Raw genomic sequence first — 22009 nt, forward strand, 5'->3', positions numbered from 1 at the left:
CCGGGGTGTATACCGCCTTCAGATTGGCTTTCGTTCGTTGAACGTTTTACGTTACTCGAGCACGACCTTGAGAAATCTTTCATAGATTGTACACGATTGTTTAACGGCAGAGAAGAACGTTTGTGGTTTCGAAACGGAAGTGAAAGCGAACCGAGGCGAACGCGCATTCGAAATAATTAACATTTTCCGCGACAGGATTACTTTTACGTTGTAGATACGCATAACGCAATCCAATAGTCAATTATCGGTGTGTCATTAAATGCGTATGTTGCCAAATACGTCTCTTTTGGAGTATTTACGCCTCGAAAACGAGATTCAGAGTATAAGCTCGAAGACATGGGTGTTTGGTCCCGAAACGAAAACGAAAACGAAAACGAAAACGAAAACGAAAACGAAAACGAAAACGAAAACGAAAACGAAAATGAAAATAAAAAAAAAAAAAAAAGCGAAAAACAACAGTGTAGCTGATTTGAGTGCCTGTAATTTATGCAAATATATGCATCTCATATTTTTCTGGACACGAAACGACTCTTTTCGAAAAGGAAATATTTCGCCGTGTTATCTTCTAGCTTATGCTTCACCTTCAACGTTATCGATGGCCGCGTGTCGTACGAACGACACGAGTAAAAACAATACATACGTTAATAGGCGGTGTTATATAATATAATGGTCGTTAAAGAAAGAAATAAATCGCGTCGTATTACAGTGGAGTTTCATATCACAGAATGCAGTATTTTTTCAACGAGTAAGCCTTCAAATAGAGGACCCACGCTGATTTTTCTATGTTTAAATGTCAGACAATATACCTATAATTACATGTACGCGTATACATATATCTCCACATAAGCGAATAGCTGCGAGGATTAATACCACTTTGTAAACACAGTTACGATAAAGATATTTGTATAATTTGCACGTATCTGTCCGAAATTGTACAACTGTGTTTACTAATTTTTTCGAAGAAACGTTAATGCAATTCAGCCAGTGTAAATTTGAATTTTTTAGTTGTCACATTTTACTTCCGTATAACGGGAATCAATAACGAGCATCGTTTACTTGCATTGAAATTCATGTAATAATTATTAATGGTATAAATATCATAGCTAGACACCACAAGATGCTTATACAATTCGATGATATGAAATACAATACTTTTGCGTTAGCAGTTTACGCCAAAGAAGGGCAAAACCATTATTTACGTTTCCCCTTGTTTATAATTTTAGGAATCAAGGAATAACTATACAGATACATAAGAGCCAATCGCTTGCCGCGAAGCGTTCCAATCGAAAAACAAAAATTTCCCCTAGCATGGTAGCGCTCGTCGATTTGGTCAATTTCGCGCCAAATTAGTTGATCATGGCGTTACTGTGGAACAATCGATCATTTTAGATTTTTAAAGACACTTTACAATTTATAAATCGATGTGACGAGAGACTTTTAAAAATCGTGTATTGTTCTTAGTCGATTGTTTGCAAATAATATTTTCGTAAGAGGACATGGATCAAGACAGTTGTTCAGTAACATGTTCTGTAATAATAGAACAAACCAACTCGCAAGGTGTAATCCAAAAGAAAGTAAATCATCGTTCGGCGACTTTGCGTTTATTCCGAAATAATTTTCGTGAAATGTTCGTTGAAATACGCGCAGAAAAATCGAATTTAGTAACGAAGCTCTCGTTGAAATCGATCAATGTTTTCAACAAATTCATGTCCGATGGGAAAGCTTCCATAAAATTTAAGGATGAAAACTGTACGCTATTATTGTCGAACGCGCCAACTACTCAACTAATTAACTTTTTAAAGACAATATTCATTAAAATGACAAATCAGGCGGAAAAAACGGCGAAAAATCCACTAAGAGAGAAATTACTTTCTAATAAACCTTTCGGCGGTGTTCAAGAAATTAGTCCTGCGACAAATGCTGAAATAAATAAAGCCAAACAGAAGACTGTCAACATGTCACGTGCAACAATTACGACGCCATCTCCTACCGCTTTGAAGAAAAGAAAACGTTCGGATGAAAATGGAATCCGCGCTGGGAAAAAACTGTACGAAAATCCGACGATGGGAAATATTACAGAAGAACAAGCCAAAGTGCTAGACGCAGTGATTAGCGGAAAAAATATATTTTTTACCGGCAGCGCGGGTACCGGAAAATCGTTTCTACTGAGAAAAATAATAGCGGCTCTTCCTCCTGACGTTACAATAGCTACAGCAAGTACCGGTGTAGCGGCCTGTCATATCGGTGGAATTACTTTACACCAGTTTGCAGGAATTGGATTAGGCACTGGAAATTTAGAAAGATGTTACCAGCTAGCTTCTCGTAATTCCTCTGCTGGTTTATGGAGAAAAACAAAACATTTAATAATCGATGAAATTTCCATGGTTGAAGCAGATTTTTTTGATAAAATTGAAGCCGTTGCTAGGCATATTCGTAAAAACGATAGACCTTTTGGTGGAATACAACTAATCTTATGCGGAGACTTCTTCCAATTACCACCTGTTTCTTCAAGAGATAAGAAAGCAAAGTTCTGTTTTCAAAGTGACAAATGGGAAAAGTGTGTACATTTTAATTTTGAATTACTCAAGGTTCATAGACAGAAAGATTCTAAATTTATAAATATTCTAAATAATATTAGGATAGGTAGAGTTACAGATAATATTACAGAAACTCTTAAAGCAACAGCTAAACAAAAAATTGAGAATAATGGAATTTTAGCAACAAGGCTTTGTTCTCATGTGAACGAAGCTGAAGAAATTAATGAATTTCAATTGAATGAATTAAAAAGTGAATCCTATGTATATGCAGCTCAAGACTCTGATCAGTCCATGTTCACCATATTAAATCAACAATTACCTGTCCCTGGCAAACTTGTATTGAAAGTAGGTGCTCAAGTAATGCTATTGAAAAATATAAATATTTCAGATGGTCTAGTAAATGGAGCAAGGGGTATAGTTATCAAGTTTACAGATAATCTGCCTGTAGTTCAATTTAAATCAGGTATCTCGTATCATGCAAAGCTAGAAAAGTGGAGCTTAAAAACAAACATGGGTAACATTGTTCATAGAAAACAAATCCCACTTAAATTAGCATGGGCTTTTTCTATTCATAAAAGTCAGGGTTTAACATTAGATTGTGTAGAAATGTGTCTAGCCAAAGTCTTTGATGCTGGTCAAGCATATGTAGCATTATCTCGAGCGCAAAGTTTAGAATGTTTGCGGGTTCTAGATTTTAATAATCAACAAGTGTGGGCCCATTCGGATGTACTTTTGTTCTATAAGAAATTTAGACGAAATTTGCAACAAATAGAAATGATTCCTTTGGGGAAAAAACAAAAAAAATAACTACATTTATATAGATATTACAGTTCCAGTGTAAAATGCAGTGAATGCGTACATTTTACTATAGATTCAATGAAAACTAACTAGAACCTAATTTAATCTAACCTAACCCAACCAAGTCCCAAACTATTAGTAAATGTATACATTTGCAAAAACTCACACTTGGGCTGTATTACATTCAAAAAAAAAATATTTTTTAATCTCAATTTCTGTTATTTCCATTACAAGAATATTATTTTACAAAATATTATTTCTTAAATATTGATATTATTTTTAAAATAATAATATCTACCAATTAATATGATCATTTTTAAATATCTCACAACTATATTTTGAATTTCGAAAAAACTGCAATGAGGATTATTGATTCTTACGACCATAATAAAGAATTATTTTTAAATATATTTTACTATCAGTATTTTCCCAAGCCAACACTGTTAAATTGATGTATTTTAATAAGATAAAAACATCTTTTTCTGTATTTCTTTTTTTTTTTAAGTCACAATCAAATATTATAACAAGCTATAGACATATTTATTTTTTCCTGTTTTTATAAATGTTACAAAGCCGCGCTTTCACTTATTCTACTTATATTAATAATCGTCAACAGTTATTTCTATCGGTGGTATGTAACGCCATGTATGTCCAGCATTTATTAATTCTGAACAAAGTATTGGTGTATTTGGGGCAGACTCTTTACTACTACATTGAATATCTATTTTGTATTGTCCAGCTGTAAAGAACACTACACGGCATTCATGATAAACTCTTCCATATTCCTGTAACTGGATAAAACATTCATTAAAACAAACAAAATATTTATTGCAATATTTCTGTTATTAAAATGACTTACTGCTGGAAGCATAACTTTGTTTGCACCAGCGATGGATAGTCTTGTTTCTAGTTGATAATTATTGACTCCATTATGATGATCTTGATAAAAATTAATAGACAAAATGAGATCGCTCAAAGGATGTTCTAAAGCATTACATATTCCTATTCCGATGCTAACACATTCGCCTAAATTACATGTAAGTTCATCCTGTGCCTTTACAAGTGCATCATTAATTTTTATCTCTGCAAGGAACATTAGTGACTTATTAATTTAATTTAATTTAATTTAATTTAATTTAATTTAATTTAATTTAATTTAATTTAATTTAATTTAATTTAATTTAATTTAATTTAATTTAATTTAATTTAATTTAATTTAATTTAATTTAATTTAATTTAATTTAATTTAATTTAATTTAATTTAATTTAATTTAATTTAATTTAATTTAATTTAATTTAATTTAATTTAATTTAATTTAATTTAATTTAATTTAATTTAATTTAATTTAATTTAATTTAATAATCGGTAATGGAAGAAAATTGTATGTACAATTACTATTTAAAACGTACCCCATTGCAGAGGACTCATTCTAACGAGATCTAACATATCCTGGGTGAGAGTAATGCCAGAAAGAGTTGCTTTTCCAATAGATTCTGTGCCTAGCAATTGCCAACGTAAATCAACTAACGAGGCAATATGTTCGGAACAAACTTTTTGAAGTTCTCCAATATCACCAACCCCGTTTAACTAGGAATAACATACCAAGAAAAGTGTTTGCATTTTCTTACTCCCAGGCATGCAAAATTATTTATTACCATAGATAATTTATTAAGCGGACACCGGTCAACTGGTACAGGGATTCTACATGGCTCTTTACCCTCCATATATATACATTTAGTCTGTGTATAATGCAATTCCATTTCGTGATTGGTCATATTTGTTAAGTCTAGTACAAGATAAAACTGTGATGGTCTGAAAATATATTTTAAAAATTTTACATGCATTTTGAAACATTATTTTCACGTTATCACTTACGTTTCTGCTGGAAGTACATCCCAGTTCGTAATTTGCACACTAGGTAACATTTCAATGGTTACGAACACTGATGAAGTACGGCAATAACCTGCTGTTAGACCAGCACCACCTGAGTACTTTATTTTTAATTGGCCTTCAATAACATTTGAAGTATGTAATGGAACAGCAAGTTTCGATAAACGTGAACTGGCCATGGAAGAGTTACCAGAATGAGAACTTAAACCTGATCTGAACGAAGAGGTTAGCTCGGATTGTCTTTTCGTATGTGATGGAGAACTTAATCTAGATGGTAATGAACTATGTCCTGAATGAGACATTAAACTGCTTGGTTGACTAAGATATGTACTGCTGGTAATATCTAAAGTACAGACATATAAAAGTTAATTGAAATAATATTTTACCAAAAAATGTAAATAATTATCAATAACGATACCGTTCCGGGATATAGGTGCTATAAAATCTGTAGTTGCATACAAATGTAAGTCAAGACTTGCACTGACACCAGGTTGCAAAGGTAATTGTGTCATTAAATTTTCATCATTCCACTTGAATATTTTGGTTTCGGTTATTGTATCCAGTGTAGATTGTACTGATAACTCGATCGTTTCAATAGGAACTTGACCACTATTTGTTATAGTTACAGTACACTCAGCACTGTAGTGGAAAATAAACGTTATAGTACTTTGTTCACAAAGCATAGTCGATAAAATACTTATGTAGAATATTAAAATGTACCTTTCACCACCGTACAATGATATACTTGCACTAGTTACTATATTATCTCCAGAACTAAAACTTGCAGTTTGAGGTAAACTTGTAGCCACTTCTATTCTTGGTAATGCTGGAACTACTTCAACAGTATACTGAGGATGAACCATTCCTTCCATGTACCTTAATCTGCAGTTAGATTTTACTCCTAATGTATGTGTGCTAAAACCAAGTATTTCTAAGTCTCCAATTTCTTTAGGCCTGCCTGCTAATGTTACAGCAATTGGTCCTGACTCAGCAGGAAGTGTAATACTTTCTGGAATAGATTCAAATACTACTCCGTTTGTAAGAAGTCTCATATTAGACACATGAAGTTCAAATGGTAAGGGATTAATAAGTTGCATTGATACTTCACAAATGTCACCCTCTACCCACAAATAATCTGTAACCATTTATACTTTCTGTAAGAGCAAGCATTACATAGTTGGTGCTGTAAACAATATCTAATAATTGTAATATTAACACACCAACTTTACTTTTAGATGTATTCTTTCTCTCTAATGAGCCAAAATTAATTGGAGTAAATAAAAAAGGACCATGATCTTCCTTTACTCTTTCAATCTTTTGAGGCTGAAGATGTGGTTGCATATTTTTCAAAACAAATGATTTTGTTTTTGGAATATTTGTTAAATTAGCAGGTGGTATAACTGTTCCAGAATCTAAAACCTATCGGAAAAACTTTTTTTTTAAATGACGTAAATTGCGGATTTTCGAAATATTTTTGTAACACCTACGAGTGGTACAGGAGCACCTTCACACTGTTGAGATACATTTTGAAGCTGCAAAGCAGTTTCCTTGCGTTCAATAGGTGTTAGATAATTGTACATTGTTTGAAGTAAAAATGTCATATGCCTTGTTGCAAGTGCTGGGTTACCCATACGGTTGGCAGCAGCAACAAGTTCATTTATAACTTGAATTTGAATAACTGGCCAGCCTTTATGAGCTTCTGTGTAAACAAATTCTTTTTTAACATCTATTTACTATATTATTAAAAAAAGAATGCATTGCCATAACAAAAATTACCAGGCGACATGTCAACAGGATCTAAAGACAATTTAAATCCAGAAGTAGCTTGTAACATTAAATTATAACACTGTTGCCAATCTGGGTTAGGATTATTTTGGGATACGTGCCTTGTTGCAGCTAACCTTAAGCAAAAAGATGCTTTTCTTATAAAACCGAAGCTTGTATATAAATCTGACAATGTAGTAAATCGATCAATCTGAAATGTTGTAGATATGTAGTTCTATTGTACTCAATAATAAGTTCATAATTTTCTCAGTGAAATTACTTACTTTTTCTTGCTCGCTCAATGGTAAATTTATAAGAACAACATTATTTAAATATGAAGCAGCTTGCAAAGTGCAATTCTGCTCTATTGAAATCCTTGTAGCTTTAAAGCTAGCTTCTGTCTCAATTATTCCAGCAGATTGATATTTACTATAATGAACTATTGCTTCGCGATATTTCTTTGATATTTCTTCTGGTAGTAAAATATATGGCATATTACTTTTTACTACCTCTACAGCAGGCGGTGATGGTAGAGTATTAACAGCTTGTGAGCCCCGTCTAAATACATTAAACTATTATCAATTTCTCTCAAAACAGAAAAAAACATTTCAATTGACTTTTTGTTCTTGTATATATAAACAAAAAGCATAAGTGTAAATTGTACATACCTTTGCTTACCTGGGCTTCCTTCTTGAAGGGAAGAGTTTCTTTGCAATGGAAGACTTCTACACATATTTGGATACAATACTAAAGCAGATGCAGCACATAAACCTTCAAATCCTGCTCCTAGCCATAACCAATCATTGACAGCTTGTAACACACTAGCTGCAGAATTGTAGTTGCTTAGAGCATCTGCTGGAAGTCCAGCTTGAAGACACAAATCACCTAAGTGTTTTGTCATACGACCTACACATCTTCTCTTATTATTTCTGGATTCAAGATCCAATCCTATCAAATTTTTCTTTTCAAAAGGTGCTAATAAAAGAGAAACCCGGTCTATTTTTTCTTTGGATCTTTCTAATCTTTTAGATTCCAGGATCCAAAATAGAGAATTGAGGCATTCCATAATATGAACTTCAAGATCAGGGCATGTTTCATCATTATAAAACACAGGACGAGTTTTGAAGATTGAAGGAATGCTAAACGATGTTGGTGGTTCATGTGGATTATTTGATTCCAATGGTCCAAAAAGTATAGCACGTGAATCATATAGTGTTGCAACGTACTTTACTTTTAATGCTTCATGAATTCTACATAGTTCATTGAGTTCTGCTTGGTTATCATATTTGCCAAAAGTAATTAACCCCAACAGTCTTCTGTGTGTTTGAAAATCTCCCCAATCATTGTTTTCAACTGGATGTTCTCTAACAAATCTAGCGAGGATATCACGTGTCCCACCGGTAGAATCGGCGACAGTGAATCTGCTACCTGCTTTAATTATTCTTTCGCATAACCTGGTAACCGTTTTCTGTTTAATTTGTGTACCAATGGGTTTCAAAAGTAGAAGTAGTGCCGCGTGATCATGAGCAGTTTGCTCGTAATCAGGATGAGACATCTTATTGTCGGGTACCGGACTCGACAAAATAACACTGATGGCCGAGCGCATTTATGTCACTCACTACCTAATGGTACACACGTGTCTCTTAATTCTTGCCGTTTGAGGGGAATACGGTACGTCAAACGCATCCCCTCTTCTTTCTTGGCAAGCTTTCAGCACAGCTAAGTATACTTTAAGGTACACAACTCACACAAATGATGATAACCTTACTGCAGGATAATAGGTCTCAACGAAAACTCTTGCATCAAATAATTAAAACTTATATGCATCATATTCGGTATTATTTAATATAGTATTTTACTTTCTCAATTCTGTTGCTATACTAAACACTTGAGACAATATACAAAACAAAATCTACCATGCTTAAAACAAACCAGACACACGTTCGTAATTGGAAATTCATTAGCCGTTATAACACATTATCAGAGGAATAGTAAATTCGGCTTCGTATTAAATATTAAAATGTACGTAAATGAAAAAGACGTAGTGTAGATATTAACTTTATCTAGTACACATTCAATAGATGAACAATACAATGACTAGATTGCAAATAATCGCTATACACCGAATCGTGGAATTTCTCCCATCATTACCCTATAATCAAGAGTCGCGTGCCGTGAGCTCGGCACTTCGGATAACTTCGGCGAATCGAGAAAGAAAGAGAATACGAGATTTTCTTTCTCGTTCTCAAAAGATCCAAATTCTAATTTGCGAGCAGATGAATCGACCGTCGTTTATGTTGAAGACAAAATATTACCCACAATTCGTATAACGTATAAAAGTATTGTAATAAATACAAATGTCAACAAATTTTTGTTAGGAAAAAACACGTTTTAAGACCTTTTCATTATGTTTTGACTATTAAAAAAAAATGATGTTTTGAATGTTGTTAATACATTTGCGTTTAAGCGGTAGAATGAATTTTAACTAATCTCTGTATTTGAGTTTTATATTTTCATCTCAAGATTTGATCAGATTTTGGGCATAGTCAACCCACGAATAATAAAGATTATTTACACAGTTTGAAATTTCGATGTTATAAAATATTAATGGTTTTCGAGTGACCTCTTTGTTAAGAAAGGTAATTTTGGGAACTACCTTCAACTGAATCACCAAAGTCGATAAAGGTAGTAAGTGCAGAAATCTTATCTCTGTACATCACTTGTGGTTCTATCAACTTATCAGTCTTGAAAAATAGTATAACACTAAGTTTCATATCGTAATTGTCGTCATTTCTCTTTACTCTTTTAACTTCACACCTCTTACCCAAGATATTACTCTCTACACTATTCTTCAAATCTGTGGTAAAAGCTCACGCTTTTGTACTTTATTTTGACGAGAAGCATTTGTAAGTATGAATTTTAACGCCATAGTGACGTCAATAAGGTTTGTTTTCATGTGACATAAAATCACGACTTTTAATTCTGTGACATTGAATGCTATGACATTTATCATCGTGAAAACTTTAAATGTCACATTGTCATGACGTTCCGATCATAGATGTCGTGATTCGTATCACGTGAAATGAACCTTTACTGCCTTGAAAGCACTACAGTCACTCACAGCGCCAAAGCGAACGACGTAAGCAATGCTTATAAACGTTCGCAGAAGCTACAGCGCGTGAGCGCACAAACCGAACGCACCCAGTGTCTCACGAATTAAGAATAGAACGAGATTATATCTATTCTCGTATAGTATTGAAATTATTTTCAGAGTTATTTAGTTTTTTTTTCACTAATATTCGCTGATTAAATTATAATTGTTTAGATATTCTCAGAGGTACGATGAAAATAAGGCTCCCACAGATGGTGAGAGCAGACAGAAGATGTTTGCGCAACTCATAAGATTTCCAAGGCGGCTGGAATGGATCGTGTAAACAGGGATTAAACAGGTTGACGTGAAAATTTCCAAGGACCGTGATTTAAATGATTTACCAAGAAGATGATAAAAAAGTTTTTCGCGGCACTACCTGTAAAAACTAAATACAAAGCCTTGGCGGAATCGGACAGTAAAAGCGATTTTCCGCAGGCGATGAGACCTTCGCCGATATAGAAATAAGTAATGCTGTAACACTATCACAGAAGCTCTTGCAAGATAAACAAATAGTCTGTGATGGATTATACAACTGTAGTCGAGCAGGCTGTGAGACAGTTTTATGCGGAAGGAAATAACGAGGTGCATTCTTGGCTTTTACGGGTTCAGGCCTCCCCAGAGGCTTGGACATTTGTCTGGGAGCTCCTTGACCCTTCCAAGGTATTGGACAAACCATTTTTTTAGCTCTTATCAGTTGTTCTATTACAATTAACAATTTTGTTTCTTATTGTAGTCATGGGAAGTACAATTTTTCGCAGCCACTACATTGCATGCCAAGATTTCTAAACAATGGGATGAAGTGCCTAAAAATGAATATCCTGCTCTGCAAGAGCGTTTGCTCAATATTATGAAACAACCAAATACACCCAAGTTTGTTCTCTCAAAACTCTGCCAAGCGGTATTATTTCTTATATTGGTTATGAATTCATTCAGATTACTGAGATTGTCATTATACATTAATCAATTTTGTGCTTTTAGTTGGCTGGATTTGTGGCAAATGCCAGCATTGTTGAAAATGAGGAAAAGGATAAAAATATTGTGGATGAACTTATGAGGATGTTGCCCTATGATTCACTTCCTATGTTAGAATTATTACTACGCACGCTTTCTGTGTTACCGGTAAAGGTATAATATATATAGATGCACTGTGTTAATGTTTACCACTTTTAAAATTAATACCTGCTTTTAACACTTCAATTAGTATGAAAGGAGATTCAAAGCAAAACGTTCTAAGGTGCCCAGAACTTTAGTTAATGGTTGGTACAGAACAACCTGGCTTCTACAACAAGTTTTCTCAATGTGTAACCCAAACTCTCAAGGCAGTGACAATGCATTACATCTGTTAGCAATGGAATGTGCACTATCTTGGCTCAAAGTCAATGAATTTCCTTTGGATGCAACTGGACAAATATATCCTCATTTACTAATTGCTGCAGCATATTATGCACCAAGCAGGTACTGTGTGTACATCACTTGATGGCACGCGGGACGGTACAGGGACAAAAGGAGTTTCTTACTCATTCCACGTATTCTCATCATTGACTCATTCACTTTCTTTGTCACTCAGTCCAGTTAGTATGTGTAACTTCTTCAGCAAACAGTATGGTAATTATTATAAATAGCTGCAAATAAGAGGCAATCTACAATTAGACCCGCATTCCTTCCGCGTGCCATTAAATGATGCGCGCACCATACATGCGTTCAAATTACATTTATTTGAACTTTTCAGCATTATAAATTACATATTTTTTGTATTGAATTAAAGAGAAGGTCCTGACGAAGAAAATGTTAGAGGTTGGGAAGTTGTTCAAGAATGTTTGAGTATTATAGTAACCCATTATGAACTAAGAAATAGGCCACAAACTTTGTGGGAATGGGCACGAAGTTTGATAACCATGGCCAGGCAATACAATGGAAAGTACTTTTGTGAAATTCTAACTGCTATTGGAGAGGCTAATAGCAGAGAATTTCTAATTGCTTTAGTCAAAGAAGGAAATGAAACGCAAAAATGGACTTCGGAAAACTTGATAGAGTTACTGTTACAATGTTCAGAACAAGAAGGACGATATCCTACAGATGAAACTCGCAGCTGTATTCCTTTTGGATTTTGGTTCCAGTTACAGGATGATACTGCTACTCTCGATGAACCTTATGAGAGTTGTGCTTTACAGGCTCTAAAACCCATTTATGTGAGACTAGTTCAAGCATTATTACGAAAATCAGTGCTTCCTTCTTCTCCGAGTGAAGCAGGAGATGCAGATGAACAGGAACTCTTCAGGTGTTATAGACAGGATGTTGCGGATACCTTAGATTATTGTTATAGAGTATTGAGACAGGATTTATTAGTACTTCTTGGACAAAGATTAAGTCAAACGGTGGATGGTTTGGAAAAGTGGACAGATGTGGAATCAACGCTGCATGCTTTTGGAGCTTTGGCAAACTGTACTGGTATAGAAGAGTCACATTACATTCCTGCTCTGATGGATTTGGTTCTCACTCAAATTCCATATGATCTCTATCCTGGAGAGGTAAATTATTTTGTACTAAAATAGTACATAATGAAGTTATATGTTGAAATCTAGCAAGTAATCTACAGAAAATAATTAAATTATTATATTTACTAGATATTTAAGAATTTATTTAACATTTTCAGATATTAGCGTGCGCGTGTTCTACGATGGGATCGTACGCCGACTGGATAGGGGAACATCCGGATCCCTGGCTAGAAAGAGTATTGCAAATTGTAACCTTAGGTTTAACCAGAGGTCCAGTCACAGCACCCCTTGCTAGCATGGCTTTGAAGGACCTGGCAAGAGAATGTGGACAACATTTGACGCCTTTCGCACCGTCTATTCTTAACACAATCGAGCAAACACTTCCAAACGTTGCACCCGGTGGCGCGGAAGGTTTGCGACTGATGTATGCTGCCGGCAAATTATTAAACACTTTATCCACTGTTGAGGAGCAATTAGCCCACCTCGATGCTACGTTAGGTTTATGCATAATAAAGATACGAGAATTGTTGAAGCAACCATTATTTGTGGCACGCTTCGCGGTAACAAAACAATTAAATATGGTTAGTATGTTCTTTTCTACGCTAAAAGGATTTATCGGAAAAGTTGTACTAGATGGACTACTACCAATATTTAATCAAATTGTTGGGCATCCTGAGTGGGGTCAGGATAATTCTACGCTAGAAGAGATGTACCTTTGCGCAAAGAAGTCTCTAACATCGTTATTGCACCCAGAAGTGGAAGCCCGACCTCTTCTTCCGATCTTGGCTGGCTCGTACAAAACGTGGCCCCACCCTGCTGCGTTGAATCTTTTCCGACAACTTGTACTGTTATTTGGACGAGATCCTGATAATGTCATAGGGCCCATTTTTGCGGAATTGAGTTCGGTAACGTTAAGCGGCATTAGAGCTTGTAGATCCGTGCACGGTAATTTGTCCGACTGGGCGGAACTGATGGAAGCTTACCTTGGACTATTGACTCAAATTTGTAGGAAGAATACTAGGATGTTGTTGCAAATCCCAGACCAAATTCCTGAAATGTTACAATGTGGTAAGCCTTAGCTTTTTCTTTTTAAAGTATATTTCAATGGCATGGTATGCTCGATGTCTCTTACAGGAATCGATTGCTTAACGTTACCGGAAACTAAAACAGTTAAAGCAGCTGGGTATTTTCTTACTCATGCTATTAAGCAGAGTCCACATTTGCAAACGTTTATTCAACCAATCGGCCAAGAACTCGTTTCTGTGATTTTGCAATGCGTGGGTACGTAAATCCTCTTTCATCATATGTAGGCATGATCTTTGAAATAATAATTCTGAAATTGAAACATACTGCTATAATTAGGTGGAGTGGTATCACGGAATAATTTAGAACCTCATGCGGAAATTCTGTTAGCATTGAACAAAACGTATGTGGAATGGATGGCACCGTGGCTTCGTGTCGCATTCGAAAAGCACTCAGAACAATTCCCGGTCTCGCAAGCACAAAAGGTAGCTTTTATGCGTATTGTTCTGCGGGAACGACAGAGCATAGGGCGAATGTGCGACATTATAAACGATTTCATTCTTCAAAATTTGACTTCGGCACAAAGTTGGAGTATAATGCCATGTCAGCAATAAGAAAGAAAAATGGTAACTAAAAAAACTCATTGCATTAATGAGAATACTCGATATGAAATTGTCTACGTATTAAGTGCTCCATACTATGTAAAATATTTTCTCCGCGAATAAAATTAATCAGGGTACTGTTTATCTTTTGTATAATGAATAATTTTAAATAAAGACTGAGATGATGGTAAACATGAAGGATAAACAGATGTATGTTGTATAACGCATCGTTTTTATTCTTTCTCAGTGATCAGTACGTTTTAAAAATTTACAAACAAACTCGTACAGTTTTAAGTGATCAACAAAATATAAAACCCACAAAAATAACTGATCATATATATAGTGATCGATTATAATTAAAATATTTTATTTTTTCCCCACTTTTCTTAAATCTAAATTAAATGATCACATTTCGTGGCTGCATCTAGCCGATATACTAATGTACATCAAACATTATAATTTCTATAGTACTCAATACTGTTCTCCACACAACCTCAAATCATACGTATAAAAATCAATTCAATCTTACAATTAACGTATCCTTAAACGTACTTTTATACAGTATAACGAGCCAATATCCTTACAAAAGAAATCTAAAATAACGCTACTTACAAACTGAGTATTATGGAATCTTTTATTACAATGCATATTAAAGAAGTGTTTGAGAGATGAAGATAAATATGTATCAACATTTCGTATTGTTTTCATGTGCCGTCGTGTCAAATGTCTTTAAGTAGACTCCTTACTGTGATTTGTTTCCTCTGTTTGAGACGATATACCAAATTTCGCAGCAACTCGCGATTTCTTAGGCATCATTATGTTTTGTGTGTTTTGTACTTGGCGTGAACTACTTTGTGCAGATTTTTGTTTCTCAGTAATCGTGGCGACGGTGTCAACTTTCTGCACGAGAACAAAAATTTATAACAATTATATTTCAAGAAAGTGCCGCAATTACAATTGTACCCAAAAAATGGTATTTACAAACCTTAGTAGGCAATTCCTTTTTTTCCTGTTGTACTACTGGCTGAAGATTGTCTTTGGCACATTGATTAGTTTCCTTGGTGTCACTCTGCTTAGCAGTGATATTTCTATTTTTCTTTTGTGCTTGCAGTGGAACAAAAGACGTACTATTCTTTACTTCAGACTTTGATACATTTTGAGTTAGTTTCGGTTGAGGCTGAAACTTATGCTGATTATTCTGCTCAGACACTTGTTGATACCCTGAATTGTGTTGCACTTTTAGGGACCACTGGAGATAATGTTGATGTGGTTGAGGCTTTGCAGGTTGAAAGGGTACTCCTGGTGGCTGTACATTTTGCAACCAAGAATTATTTTGTCGGATAGAAAACCAATGCAATGGAGGTGGCAGAAATGTTTTCATATTTGGTAGTACGTGGACCAAATTTAATTCCTAATTTTAAAAAAGGAAAAGAACTATACATCATTAAGAAAGGAAAATACAATGAAACCTGCTAAAATTTTAACCTTCAATTACCTTATAAACTTTCTCAGCAGCACTCCCTGCTGCTTGTTCATGATTTACACAAGGATCTCCCACAAACACTCTCTTATCTGGTAGGAGAATGTGTGAACGAATTAATTGAGTTTCTTCATCTGTAAAGTAGCTATACCGAGGCATTCCGGCTCCATTAAGTTGGTAGTAATTCAACAATTGTGAACAGTACCAGATTGGTTTTTTCTCCTCTTTTACTTGTTTGTTTTGTCGAGCATGCTGCAAAAATGAAATTCCTATAACAATCAACTTTTTCTCATTTTGTTATGGTATTTTATCTCAATACATTCGTACATCAAATAATTGTTGTACCAACGGAGGTGTATCCAATACTTTATTTTTCTCTTGTGAAATTGCATTATTTGAGGGTGTTTTTGATGATGGGTTTCGTTCTATATTTTCATCAGAAATTTTTAGTACAGCCTTTAAAAATGCACTAGGATCTTGCGGCTAAAATACGAAGATTGATAAATTAGTTTGCCTAACGATAATAAAATAAAACAGGCTTTAAGAGATACCCACAGAATTCTCAGGAAAACTTTTATTGATCTGTTTCATTTGTGATCTTGTTGAAATTTGTTCTGCAGCCTTTGGCGGACCGTTCGATTTCTAATAATTTAGAACGATTTATAAGTCTTTTTATAAAGTTACTACATGAATATATACCATAAAACTAACCTGCGATTTATGTAATTCGTTCCACAACGCTTGGAACTCGAGTGACGGCTTTGCTGTTGATTGTTTCTTCTGCTTATTTTTCTGGGGTGCGTTTTGCTGAACGTTTTTGTTCGATTTATACGCTTCTCGCATGTTCACGGTAGTGTTCTGAATGTTGCACTGCTTCCATTTATAAACGTTTGGCGACGGCGGCAACTGACAGCTCTGATTTGGCTCTTCATTATTCCTCTGAATAATGTGCAGCTTCGGCGACGTCCGTGGCTCCACCGGTGAGTGATTCTTTTTTCTATACGACGCGAATGCGCTCGCGCTCGCGTTTGCGTACGATTGAACTTCCTGATTGGATGCAAGCTTCCAGACTTCTGTAAATTCTGTGTTCGCGTCCACCGACCTCGTCCTACCATGTTCTATTCTCATGCCGTAACTAATATTTATGAAATCAAACATCGACAAACGATACGTACGGCACTCTGAGCTACCGTTTATGTTGACCCCACCTTGAAATAATCAACTTTGATTCCGTAAACGCTAATACTTTGCATAAAATTTCGTTTGAAAACTGGATTGTCCATTTACCTGAGAATGGTTTATCAAACAGAACCTCGTATATTGTATCCAACACGTTTTCAGCCTTTTGCATGCCTATGACGATTCCCTTGTGACCGAGAGGAACTGTGAAATTGTAATTGGTACAACATATTCTGTCCAGCAAAAGAGTCTGGGTTTTTGAATCTGGCGGAGTGTTACATAAATGCAAACCGGGTTTGAAAATCAAATGCGGTTTTACTTGCATTGGCACAAGCCTCACGGCATTGCTCTGTGTAATGAGAAACTGATCTATTTCTTCTTCTATCTTCTTCACTAGATTGAAGTCGAGGGTCATTGTACCACAGGCATGATATTGTACTCCTTGAAGCTTCTCCTTCAACCACACTACAGTATCATTCAATGCTCCTGAACTACACGTTTAAAGAATTAGTAGGAAAATAATTAATAAAAGTTACACACCTCACAGTTTACTTACCCTTTATCAAATAAATCTTCTTCAAAAAAAACATCATTAGATATGTTTTTTTCTAATCGTTCAAACAAGTCTGGGCATTTTACCATATAACTACGGATTAAATCAATGGCTTTCCAGCTGTACAACCACTGACCATACTCTTTTCGTGTATAACCGGGTACCTGTAAAGATGCATACAGTGAAATGCGTTAAACAACCATATAAGATTTCAAGAGTTGCTATCAGGCTTACTTCCTCATTTTTCCGGTTGAATTTTAAACTCAATCCAATGTTGTACCTGGTATCGTTTTGTTCCAATTCATCCGAGGTTTGCGTCACGTAAATCATGCCTGTTATTCTGCTTAGAAGAGACTTACTTATGCTTAACCGTGATGCAACTATACTTCCCGACATATATTGAGGTTTTCGATCCTGGCGAATCTGTTTTATTGCCTCTAACGATGGTTCAGGAGTCACAAATACCTCTACTTTTATTCTACCTGACTTCTTATAAATCTTAGGGTCAACTACCTATTAAAAGAATTCTTTTACAAAATGCTGTTATTTCAACAACATAAACAATCTATGCAACATACTTTCACCATTGCGCCATAATGAGGATGCCCTATCATAAAACAGTTTGATCCAGGAACAAAAATATCATCAATAGTTTTATACAATTTTGTATATTGTGTGTGGATTGTAATATTCTGTACTATCATTTGATAAGGACAAGTTATTTGCGAATTCGACCACTCTTTTTCAAAATATAGTTTTTCATGACTGCCAAAGACATATTTATGGCCTAGTGCTGGTCGTGCTTGAACTAAAATGTTTATTTCTCCAATTTCTACTCCAAGACGATTTCTATACCTACAAATATGATATGTACAACAACATATAACATTATTAGATATTTAAACATATAAACAATTTATTAGCAAACTTACATTTCAGTGATATATTTTTTTTGTAAATTCCATTGCGTGCAATAAAAACCCTTCATGTTTTCTTTGTTTATATTTTCAGGACAATACGTCGCTTGTGGGTTAATTAAGCTTAATTTTCTATCACGAGTTAAAATTTTCACTACTTGAGCTTCCTTTAAGTAAGGCCAACTTACAAACACTGTTTTACCTAACAATTTAGATGCCACGGACATTAAATTCGTCTTAGGTGGGGTTTTTATGTGTAAAATCATATTATCACCATTTGACCTGTTCTCAAAAACCTGTACCTATACAACAAATAAGGTAAATAAAATATACTAACAATAAAAATAAATTAAAAAATTGATAGACCTACCCTGGTCTTCTCCAGACTTGCAGTATGTTCTATATACCGGAACGTTGGGTAGCCAAGATAATATATGTTTAAGTTTACGCCTGGGCACAGTCCTCTTACTAATTTTTCCCGCGGTACGATAATATCCTCAGATTTTATTAACTGTACATTTGTGTGATTGATAAAATCATGAAAATATTCAAGTGATTTGTAAAAAACCACATTTTCCTCCGTATAAGTATACAAACACATTGATCTACGTTTATTCCTTGCGAGTTCATCGGGAGTTAATTTTGAATAATGAGGCTCCATAGCTATAAAATTTAATTTAGCTACATTTACTCGCGACAGTTCAAAATTTATTGAACCGTTTCCACTTACCATCCAGTAAATGTTTCTCATTTATAAACGGAATAAGTATAACACTCTCCCATTCATTACGTTTGCCGTTTTGATCTATCCTAAAGTCCACTGGATAATAATTGATTATAGGCGATTCTTTGTCGGTCACTAACGTTTGGAATGCTTCTGGTAATAAATCTTTACTGTGTGGTGGTAATACGGCTAACAGTTGTTGAAATGGTAGAAATGGTTCTCCTAAGTCGAATTCCAATTTTAAATCTTTAAAATTTATTATGTCTGAAATGTAGGGTGCATAGTGGTGGGGATAATACCACGACCAACTACAACATCCATTATAATAATAATTTAAATTCCATTGAATTGCTTTGACATAGCCTTCAGCTTGAGAACGTAGAAAATCTCTGAAATATTTTTAAACAACATATAGTTGATGAATAAGAAAATGCTAGGAAACTACTAGATTATATTATTTTTCTCAGAATACTAACTCATCTATATTATTACATTCTAATTTCTGCATGTAATAATTCTTCTTATATTGAACAAACTCCATATTGTAAGTTTCACTGTCTGACTTATCATCTCCTGTCTCGTCTTCATCAAATTCTCCTAATGACTATATTAAATAATGTTAAACAAAACATTCTGAAAAAAATATATAAATCTATATATAAACAAGTACCATTTCAGCTGCAGATCTAAGCAAAGCATCAAATTCTTTATCTTGTATTCTCTGTGGAGACAGAATCTCTTCATTATTCTCTAGCTTTTTACAAGTTTTGTCTGATTCAATAAAACGCTTTCCTGTTTTACTTTCAAAATATTTTAGTATTTCATAGTGATCAGAAAAGTGTAATTTGTCAAGACGACTAAGTCTTTTCATAAATTTCTCAAATCTGTCCAACTTTAAAGTTCCTGATTCATTTATATACCCTAAAATAAATTGCATGTTTTAAATTAAAATGTATTATTTTAAATATTATTATCCTGTTATAAACTAGATGTACCTTCTAACGTTGGTAATATATCCATATAGACTAGATACAAAATAGGTAATGCACCATTTGTAATTTGTAAATGTGGCAAGTTTGGAATAAAATCATTTCCTAAAAGAAATCCCATTAAAATCCAATCATCAATGATTTTTTCAATATCATAAGGAAAAGATAACTTCTCCCTTAATGGAGAAAATTCATGATTTATATATTCTCTTAACAGAGATAAATGGAAGAGACAGAATTTTGATTCTTCTGCATTTACAAATCTATTATAATTTTTAGTGAATTTTACTTCTTCTCTAAGTAATGTAATGTACATTTCATGAGTACATAAACTTAAAATTATTAAATCCGCATCTAAACCGTATAAACAATGTCTAGTATGTGGATCATAATCTGGTTGAGACTTCATATAACGAATATAGTCCATTATCTTGTGCTCTCCTTCTCCTGCAACCTAAAGTAATTGTTACAAGCTTATGTGTTTTCTACATTTACAATAGTGTCTACCTACTTAAGCAACAGTGCATCAAGATTTAATACCTCAGATCCACTGAATATAACTTTGCATTTTTGCCAAAATTTATTGGTTGAAATTTGGTACTGAATAAAATATTTTAATTGTTCATCTAATTTAGACATAAAAAGTGTTCCAGGAGTTATACAATTGGAATCAAATCTTTTTTCCTTTGGCAGATTGATACCTTTTGCCCTTGCATTTTCTTCTTGAACCTGTATTTCCTGTGCATTCCTAAAACGTCTACACCTTTGTTGGTTAATTTTTGCACGTGGTGCTATACCATCAATTGCCATAAAAAATAACTTCTGAGGTCGGATCATGCGAAACAACAATGAAATATAGTTGAATATATTTTTATACATAGTTTCTTCTGTGATATAAAATGTAATGTCACTGTCATTAGGATGTGAACATCCATGTATGATACCATTTACATCTAAATATAAATTATCAAACTCTGGTATCTGTAAACAATGATGTAATCATTATTATGCTTCTTATTAAGTTGTATCTGTTTGTGATAATACAATTATGTTTTTCTATAACAAAAACTTTAATATTATTTGACAACGTCAGGAGCTTATTAGAAAGAATCATTGAAGAAAACAAATATTGTTTATTTTTTTTTCTGGTACCTGATAATCCTTTAACGTTTCGTTGAGGCAAGGATATCTTTCACTTATGTATTTATAGAACTTCGGTATCCCCATTTTAATTAGGAAACTTTTTTGTAATGATACGAAAGTTTCATACGATTCGCACTATAAAGGAAAAACACTTACGATTTCTTGTCAAAATACTTTTTACGAAAATTACAAACTTTGACTGTAAGTTTACTTTATCAACTTTATTCCAATGTATTCATAAACAATCGAGTTTAAAGACAAGAAAGCCAATGACAAAACAAGTGTATACACGTGTAACGTAGCGCTTTGATGGCGATTAATAGTAGTAAATTCATATGCACTATTTTCCCTAAAACGAAGACACTAATTCACTTGAATTCAATGTAATTTTGTTATTTTTAAACTCGTAAAAGCAACAAATAAGAAATGGATGTATTCAAATTTATTGCATTATATTATTACTTTGTAAACATTTTAAAGAGAATTGATTTAAAACTGAATTTATTTTTATAAATTTACGTAACTATTTATTATTTTAATACACTTTTTAAAGTTCAATTTTTCGATTTTTCATTACTTAATATAATTTACATTTTGTTATAAATCATTTTCAAGAAATGCCACAACAAATGGACATATTTTTCCACCGAACATTGTTTTATGCAATTTTCAACTAAAAATTGCATAAAACAATGTGTAAAATTAATAATTATATAGAATTTTTATGTCGTACAATAAAAAGGAATCAATAATTTTAATATTA

The 22009-nt window shown here is 33.9% G+C and overlaps 4 protein-coding genes across 10 annotated transcripts; 2 read left to right on the forward strand and 2 right to left on the reverse strand.

Annotated features, from left to right (window-relative positions):
* The first annotated feature begins 1402 nt into the window (after positions 1 to 1402).
* Pif1 (Pif1 DNA helicase) lies at positions 1403 to 4455 on the forward strand. The gene has a single exon (XM_076324912.1). It carries the CDS (start codon positions 1497 to 1499, stop codon positions 3342 to 3344), a length of 1848 nt encoding a protein of 615 aa, XP_076181027.1. The 5' UTR covers positions 1403 to 1496; the 3' UTR covers positions 3345 to 4455.
* Brun (trafficking protein particle complex subunit brun) lies at positions 3765 to 9925 on the reverse strand. Of its 2 annotated transcripts, none has more exons than XM_076324905.1 (12): positions 7659 to 9925; positions 7275 to 7548; positions 7003 to 7201; positions 6714 to 6925; positions 6456 to 6645; positions 5947 to 6361; positions 5645 to 5865; positions 5212 to 5569; positions 4992 to 5148; positions 4746 to 4923; positions 4195 to 4418; positions 3765 to 4126 (listed from the first exon to the last, which is right to left on the reverse strand). In XM_076324905.1, exons 1-12 carry the CDS (start codon positions 8594 to 8596, stop codon positions 3935 to 3937), a joined length of 3558 nt encoding a protein of 1185 aa, XP_076181020.1. In that variant the 5' UTR covers positions 8597 to 9925; the 3' UTR covers positions 3765 to 3934. The 2 variants fall into 2 exon arrangements, with proteins under 2 accessions (XP_076181020.1, XP_076181019.1); XM_076324904.1 differs by having other exon boundaries at positions 6447 to 6645; positions 7659 to 9924.
* On the forward strand, positions 9765 to 14466 carry Cdm (importin-13-like protein cdm). 5 transcript variants are annotated; one of them, XM_076324908.1, is made up of 9 exons: positions 9765 to 9896; positions 10316 to 10801; positions 10875 to 11039; positions 11120 to 11266; positions 11343 to 11596; positions 11907 to 12669; positions 12795 to 13704; positions 13771 to 13917; positions 13999 to 14466. In XM_076324908.1, exons 2-9 carry the CDS (start codon positions 10661 to 10663, stop codon positions 14271 to 14273), a joined length of 2802 nt encoding a protein of 933 aa, XP_076181023.1. In that variant the 5' UTR covers positions 9765 to 9896; positions 10316 to 10660; the 3' UTR covers positions 14274 to 14466. The 5 variants fall into 5 exon arrangements, with proteins under 5 accessions (XP_076181023.1, XP_076181022.1, XP_076181021.1 ...); XM_076324907.1 differs by lacking the exon at positions 9765 to 9896 and adding an exon at positions 10092 to 10237; XM_076324909.1 differs by lacking the exon at positions 9765 to 9896 and adding an exon at positions 10125 to 10242.
* Positions 14467 to 14478: 12 nt separating this feature from the next.
* Pcm (5'-3' exoribonuclease pacman) lies at positions 14479 to 21449 on the reverse strand. 2 transcript variants are annotated; one of them, XM_076324902.1, is made up of 18 exons: positions 21256 to 21449; positions 20644 to 21084; positions 20110 to 20557; positions 19785 to 20035; positions 19591 to 19718; positions 19121 to 19503; positions 18761 to 19053; positions 18406 to 18692; positions 18052 to 18328; positions 17708 to 17986; positions 17477 to 17637; positions 17029 to 17411; positions 16453 to 16949; positions 16297 to 16383; positions 16069 to 16224; positions 15757 to 15993; positions 15247 to 15672; positions 14479 to 15161 (listed from the first exon to the last, which is right to left on the reverse strand). In XM_076324902.1, exons 1-18 carry the CDS (start codon positions 21328 to 21330, stop codon positions 14991 to 14993), a joined length of 4980 nt encoding a protein of 1659 aa, XP_076181017.1. In that variant the 5' UTR covers positions 21331 to 21449; the 3' UTR covers positions 14479 to 14990. The 2 variants fall into 2 exon arrangements, with proteins under 2 accessions (XP_076181017.1, XP_076181018.1); XM_076324903.1 differs by lacking the exon at positions 21256 to 21449 and having other exon boundaries at positions 20805 to 20986.
* Between the last annotated feature and the right edge of the window lie 560 nt (positions 21450 to 22009).

The sequence above is a fragment of the Ptiloglossa arizonensis genome, chromosome 12, assembly GCF_051014685.1.
Source record: "Ptiloglossa arizonensis isolate GNS036 chromosome 12, iyPtiAriz1_principal, whole genome shotgun sequence".
Lineage (NCBI taxonomy): Eukaryota > Metazoa > Arthropoda > Insecta > Hymenoptera > Colletidae > Ptiloglossa > Ptiloglossa arizonensis.

Bases quoted from the DNA above. Each gene is read 5' to 3' on its own strand.
- Pif1 (XM_076324912.1), top strand. From the start codon at position 1,497: ATGGATCAAGACAGTTGTTCAGTAACATGTTCTGTAATAATAGAACAA.
- Brun (XM_076324904.1), bottom strand. From the start codon at position 8,596: ATGCGCTCGGCCATCAGTGTTATTTTGTCGAGTCCGGTACCCGACAAT. The intron at 6,926-7,002 runs GTAATTTTTGTT...TTGTTTACACAG, and splicing joins TCCTGTTGACATGTCGCCTG to AAGCTCATAAAGGCTGGCCA. The intron at 4,419-4,745 runs GTACGTTTTAAA...TGTTCCTTGCAG, and splicing joins AATGAGTCCTCTGCAATGGG to AGATAAAAATTAATGATGCA.
- Cdm (XM_076324908.1), top strand. From the start codon at position 10,661: ATGGATTATACAACTGTAGTCGAGCAGGCTGTGAGACAGTTTTATGCG. The intron at 12,670-12,794 runs GTAAATTATTTT...TAACATTTTCAG, and splicing joins ATGATCTCTATCCTGGAGAG to ATATTAGCGTGCGCGTGTTC. The intron at 13,918-13,998 runs GTACGTAAATCC...TGCTATAATTAG, and splicing joins TGTGATTTTGCAATGCGTGG to GTGGAGTGGTATCACGGAAT.
- Pcm (XM_076324902.1), bottom strand. From the start codon at position 21,330: ATGGGGATACCGAAGTTCTATAAATACATAAGTGAAAGATATCCTTGC. The intron at 17,987-18,051 runs GTATGTTGCATA...TTCTTTTAATAG, and splicing joins ATTATGGCGCAATGGTGAAA to GTAGTTGACCCTAAGATTTA. The intron at 17,412-17,476 runs GTAAGTAAACTG...TTAAACGTGTAG, and splicing joins GAAGATTTATTTGATAAAGG to TTCAGGAGCATTGAATGATA.